The sequence below is a fragment of the Oncorhynchus nerka genome, linkage group LG7, assembly GCF_034236695.1.
Source record: "Oncorhynchus nerka isolate Pitt River linkage group LG7, Oner_Uvic_2.0, whole genome shotgun sequence".
NCBI lineage: Eukaryota > Metazoa > Chordata > Actinopteri > Salmoniformes > Salmonidae > Oncorhynchus > Oncorhynchus nerka.
This window is the reverse complement of record NC_088402.1, coordinates 27,543,066-27,549,065: the sequence shown is the minus strand read 5'-3', so window position 1 is coordinate 27,549,065 and position 6,000 is coordinate 27,543,066. Positions and strand designations below refer to the sequence as shown.

The window sequence follows — 6,000 nt, the reverse complement described above, 5'->3', positions numbered from 1 at the left end:
AAGAGGGGAGGGAGGGAGTAAGGGAGAGAGAGAAAGAGGGAGGGAGGGAGTAAGGGAGAGAGAGAGAGAGGGAGGGAGGGGGAGTAAGGGAGAGAGAGAGAGAGGGAGAGGAGGGAGAGGGAGAGGAGGGAGGGAGGGAAGGGAGAGAGAGAGAGAGGGGAGAGAGGAGAGGGAGGGAGGGAGTAAGGAGAGAGAGAGGGAGGGGGAGGGAGAGAAGAGAGGAGGGAGGGAGTAAGGGAGAGAGAGAGAGGGAGGGAGGGAGTAAGGGAGAGAGAGAGAGAGGAGGGAAGGAGGGGAGAGAGAGAGGGAGAGGAGGGGAGGAGGAGGGAGGAGAGGGAGAGAGAGAAAGAGAGAGAGAGAGGAGTAAGGGAGAGGAGAGGGAGGGAGGGAGAGAGGGAGAGGGAGTAAGGGAGAGAGAGGGAGGGGAGGGAGTAAGGGAGAGAGAGAGAGAGGAGGGAGGGAGTAAGGGAGAGAGGGAGGGAGGGAGTAAGGGAGAGAGAGAGGGAGAGGGAGAGAGAGAGAGGGGAGAGGAGGGGGAAGGGAGAGAGAGAGAGGAGGGAGAGAGGGAGAGAGAGAGAGAGAGGAGGGAGTAAGGGAGAGAGAGAGAGGGAGAGAGAGGGAGAGAGAGAGGAGAGAGAGAGGGAGAGAGAGAGGAGAGAGAGGGAGGAGAGAGAGAGAGAGAGAGGGAGAGAGAGGGAGGGAGAGAGAGAGAGAGGGAGGGAGAGAGAGGGAGGGAGAGAGAGAGGGAGAGAGAGAGAGAGAGAGGGAGGGAGTAAGGGAGAGAGAGAGAGGGGGAGGGAGTAAGGGAGAGAGAGAGAGGGGAGGGAGGAGTAAGGGAGAGAGAGAAAGAGGGAGGGAGGGAGTAAGGGGAGAGAGAGAGAGAGGGAGGAGGAGTAAGGGAGAGAGAGAAAGAGAGGAGGGAGGGAGTAAGGGAGAGAGAGAGAAGAGAGGAGGGAGGGAGTAAGAGAGAGAGAGAGAGGGAGGGAGGGAGTAAGGGAGAGAGAGAGAGAGAGGGAGGGGAGGGAGAGAGAGGAGGGAGGGAGAGGAGTAAGGGGAGAGAGAGAGAGGGAGGGAGGGAGGAGTAAGGGAGAGAGAGAGAGAGGGAGGGAGGAGAGGGAGGAAGAGAGAGGGGAGAGGGAGGGTAAGGAGAGAGAGAGAGAGAGGGAGGGAGAGGAGAAGGGAGAGAGAGAGGAGAGAGAGAGGGAGGGAGTAAGGGGAGAGAGAGAGAGGAGGGAGTAAGGAGAGGAGGAGGAGTAAGGGAGAGAGAGAGAGAGAGGGGGAGGAGTAAGGGAGAGGGAGAGAGGGGGAGGGAGTAAGGGAGGAAAGAGAGGGGAGGAGAGGGAGTAAGAGAGAGGGGGAGGGAGGGAGTAAAGAGAGAGAGAGGGAGGGAGGGAGTAAGGAGAGAGAGAGAGAGGAGGGAGGGAGTAAGGGGAGAGAGAGAGAGGGAGGGAGGGAGTAAGGGGGAGAGAGAGAGGGAGGGAGTAAGGAGAGAGAGAGAGGGGAGGGAGGGAGTAAAGGGGGAGGGAGAGAGGAGAGGAGGGAGGGAGAGAGAGAGAGAGAGAGGGAGAGAGGAGGGAGGAGAGAGAGAGAGAGAGAGGAGAGAGAGGAGAGAGAGGAGAGAGAGAGAGAGGGAGGGAGTAAGGGAGAGAGAGAGAGAGAGGGAGGGAGTAAGGGAGAGAGAGAAAGAGGGAGGGAGGGAGTAAGGGAGAGAGAAAGAGGGAGGGAGAGAGAGAGAGAGAAAGAGGGGAGAGAGAGAGAGAGAGAGGGAGGGAGTAAGGGAGTAAGGGAGAGAGAGAGTAAGGGAGAGAGAGAGAGAGAGGGAGGGAGTAAGGGAGAGAGAGAGAGAGAGGAGGGAGTAAGGAGAGAGAGAAAGAGGGAGGAGGGAGTAAGGGAGAGAGAGAAAGAGGGAGGGAGGGAGTAAGGGGAGAGAGAGAGAAAGAGGGAGGGAGGGAGTAAGGGAGAGAGAGAAAGAGGGAGGGGAGGGAGTAAGGGGAGAGAGAGAGAGAGGAGGAGGGAGTAAGGGAGAGAGAGAGAGAGAGAGGGAGGGGAGAGAGAGAGAGAGAGAGAGGGAGAGAGAGAGAGAGAGAGAGGGAGGGAGAGTAAGGAGGAGTAAGGGAGAGAGAGAGAGAGGGGGAGGGAGTAAGGAGAGAGAAAAGGGAGGGAGGGAGTAAGGGAAGAAGAGAGAAAGAGGGAGGGAGGGAGTAAGGGAGAAAGAGAAAGAGGGAGGGAGGGAGTAAGGGGAGAGAAAGAGGGAGGGAGGGAGTAAGGGAGAGAGAGAAAGAGGGAGGGAGGGAGTAAGGGAGAGAGAGAAAGAGGGAGGGAGGGAGTAAGGGAGAGAGAGAAAGAGGGAGGGAGGAGTAAGGGAGAGAGAGAGAGGGAGGGAGGGAGTAAGGGAGAGAGAGAGGGAGGAGGAGTAAGGGGAGAGAGAGAGAGAGGAGGGAGGGAGTAAGGGAGAGAGAGAGAGAGGGAGGGGAGGGAAGAGGAGAGAGAGAGAGAGGGAGGGAGTAAGGGAGAGTTAGAGAGGAGGGAGGGAGGGAGTAAGGAGAGTTAGAGAGAGGGAGGGAGGGAGTAAGGGGAGAGAGAGAGAGGGAGGGAGGGAGTAAGGGAGAGAGAGAGAGGGAGGGAGGGAGTAAGGGAGAGAGAGAGAGGGAGGGAGGGAGTAAGGGAGAGAGAGAGAGGGAGGGAGGGAGTAAGGGAGAGAGAGAGAGGGAGGGAGTAAGGGAGTAGGGGAGTACGGGACAGAGCAAGAAAAGAACACTAATGGTTATTTATTTCTCCTAATTTGATTGACTGACTGAATCAAATCAGTGTGTGTAGGACCCCATGTGAGTTATACACTGTGTGTTAGATATCTACCTGGTTGAAGAGGCTGTGTAACTCTGTGAGCATGTCCGTCACAGGTAGGTCGAGGTAATGAGCAAAGTCCCCCAATCCCAGTCTGTATCCCCAAAGCTTCCTGGCTTTGCTAGCCTGCTGCTCTAACACCGTATCTGTCGTCCCCGCTCTCAGCCTGCACATAGAAAATACATGGTTTAGAAATACATTTCCTACTGTCCAGGGTTGTGGCTAGAAGCTTGATTTTGTCCATTTAATGCAGCGTTATTCAAAGTCGGGCCCGCGAGAATTGCAGTGGGATTCACAAATTAAATATATATTAAAAAAATCGGGAACCAATACAGATTATTTTATGGGACAATATACACACTTTATTGAGAAATCATTTGATATTTGATTGAGTAAATGTATGTATTGGCTGTCTTAATGTTGATAGGAGAGATGAGAATGTAATGAATTGAAGGTTATTTGTTGATGTGAAAATAAGCATGTACCGGTTTTAAAGATGTGTCATTAGATTTGGGGTGGGATGAATTTCTGGTGCCAAAAATGGGGTCCCTGCTGAAAAAGTTTGAAAACCACAGATTTAAATGGCAAAATCAAGTACATCTCAAATCATTTGAAATACTACACTTTCTAGTATCTGAATGTATTCAACACATTCCTTTGACATTGATCTGCCATTTTCCTTAGTACAATTTCCCAGTATTATCAGTAAACCCAGTCATATTTCCTAGTAAACCCACTAGCATTTCAGTAGTATTACCCAGTATTATAACTAAACCCAGTAGTATTTCCCAGTATTATCAGTAAACACTGTAGGATTTCCCAGTTCGACCAGTAAACCCAGTAATATTAGTCGTAGTATTTCCCAGTAAACCCAGTAATATTAGTCGTAGTATTTCCCAGTAAACCCAGTAATATCAGTCGTAGTATTTCCCAGTAAACCCAGTAATATTAGTCGTAGTATTTCCCAGTAAATTCAGTAATATTAGTCGTAGTATTTCCCAGTAAATTCAGTAATATTTCCCCAGTATGACACCCTTAAAATGTGAGATCACTTATACCCTACCTACCCCTTCAGACACCTAAACAAAAACAGAATGTACGATTTTAGAATAAACATTTATAACATTTTGAAATGTTCTTATTCAGTCAACATCAATGTTTTGTTACATCAGCAAAACAATTCTGTTTTTAAAAACTATTAAGGACCTGTAATAACGCTTAACAACCAATAGTAAAGTAAACTCCAACTCACCCGAGCCTTCGCGCTAGTCTATTGAACTGCAGTAGGCTGCTGTTGCTAGGGACACGCATTGGGCCCTGTGCTAGGCTCAGCTGGCAGTCATCAAACGACAGGTCTGTGATGGGCAGCTCCAGGGCCCTATCAGAGCACAGAGAGAGCAGTCAGGATCCCCCCCTGACATGTCAGATATACTGTATATGTGGCAGGCATTTAGAGAAGTATAAGACACACAGATAGCCAGATGTAAATCACTGGCTTCCAGTTGAAGCTCGCATCCGCTACAAGACCATGGTGCTTGCCTACGGAGCTGTGAGGGGAACGGCACCTCAGTACCTCCAGGCTCTGATCAGGCCCTACACCCAAACAAGGGCACTGCGTTCATCCACCTCTGGCCTGCTCGCCTCCCTACCACTGAGGAAGTACAGTTCCCGCTCAGCCCAGTCAAAACTGTTCGCTGCTCTGGCCCCCCAATGGTGGAACAAACTCCCTCACGACGCCAGGACAGCGGAGTCAATCACCACCTTCCGGAGACACCTGAAACCCCACCTCTTTAAGGAATACCTAGGATAGGATAAAGTAATCCTTCTCACCCCCCTTAAAAGATTTAGATGCACTATTGTAAAGTGGCTGTTCCACTGGATGTCATAAGGTGAATGCACCAATTTGTAAGTCGCTCTGGATAAGAGCGTCTGCTAAATGATTTAAATGTAAATGTAAAATGTAACCTGGGAGGCCCACACACACACACACACACACACAACTAACTTGGCCATGATGCTTCTGACATTATTGGCGAACAGAGCAGGGTTGTTCTTCTCTTCCTCAGAAGGAGTGTAGAGAGGCAGGTACTGCATGGAAGAAAAACTCATTGTTATCACCTGCCCATCTTCCATTTCTCTTTCTTCAAGAAAGATTGGACGTCCGTACGCAGTAAGATGCCCCACTATGTAACAATGATGTCATATTTGCTGAGTCCACCTTCAAAAAAAATAACAACCGTTACCTCAATCTCTATGGGGTTATGAAACTGGCACAGTGTCAGCCACAGTATCTCAAACCTGAGTGGAAAGAGAGAGAGAGTAATCAGCTGATTCAGAAAGAAAAAAGGGGGAGGGCTGATGAGAGAATAGAGATAAGTTGTGCAAGGGGATATTGTGAAGATTAACCACAGTCCTAAAAACACAACATCCCCGTCCAATCTAAAACATATTGCCAGATGTGTGCCGTTTTTGAATATTGATTAGTGATTGTCAAGGACGCACAGAAATCCCAAAATGTGTGGAGTTTTTGTTTGCAATGTGTATAGGCTAAGAGAGCTTCAGCTCTTTATTACTGAAGTGTTGTTATAGTGTGAGAAGAAAACCTATTTGGTGAGAATTACAACACAGGGTACAACATCTATTCTAACTCCTAAAGGGGCAGTTTTTATCTGCAGTTTTTCTATTGCTATTTATTCTGCTACTAATCAAATTTACATGTACATCATATTTTCCCCCATTTGCAATCTATTAGCTTCCAAAATATAAGTACTGTAAGTATATCTAGCTGTCCAATAACACATTCTGATTGAATGACTGGTCTGTACTTTGTAAAAACAGAGTACATGTTGGGAAAAGATCTTGGTTCCTTTCTAAACATAGCAATGTGAATGCAAAGAGGACTCTGTCCAAAAAAATAAGTGAAGTGAGCTGGCTAAAGAGTTGAGTCCTCATTCAAAGGCAGTGTGAATACAAAGAGAACGGAGTTCACATTAAAGAGGACTGAGATCGGTTCTTTTAAAGAGGCCCATATGTGAAAACACACAGAGACAGAGAGACGGAAATAATGAGGAAGAGATACTCACGCTCCAGGGCCTTGCCATGTCCAAGTGATCGTATCCTGTCGGAAGAGGAAATTAGTTACACAGCAAGAATGGG

General features: G+C 49.0%; 1 protein-coding gene across 3 annotated transcripts in view; it reads right to left on the bottom strand.

Annotated features, from left to right (window-relative positions):
- LOC115131403 (lysophosphatidylcholine acyltransferase 1-like) overlaps positions 1-6,000 on the bottom strand; it is a 35,962-nt gene that overhangs the window by 5,068 nt on the left and 24,894 nt on the right. For all 3 annotated transcript variants that reach the window (XM_065020374.1, XM_065020375.1, XM_065020376.1), the window contains 5 exons: positions 5,928-5,962; positions 5,088-5,142; positions 4,850-4,932; positions 4,097-4,222; positions 2,857-3,010 (listed from right to left, as the gene is read on the bottom strand). In XM_065020374.1, the coding sequence (XP_064876446.1) occupies positions 2,857-3,010; positions 4,097-4,222; positions 4,850-4,932; positions 5,088-5,142; positions 5,928-5,962 (453 nt within the window). The remainder of the gene's footprint in view (positions 1-2,856; positions 3,011-4,096; positions 4,223-4,849; positions 4,933-5,087; positions 5,143-5,927; positions 5,963-6,000) is intronic.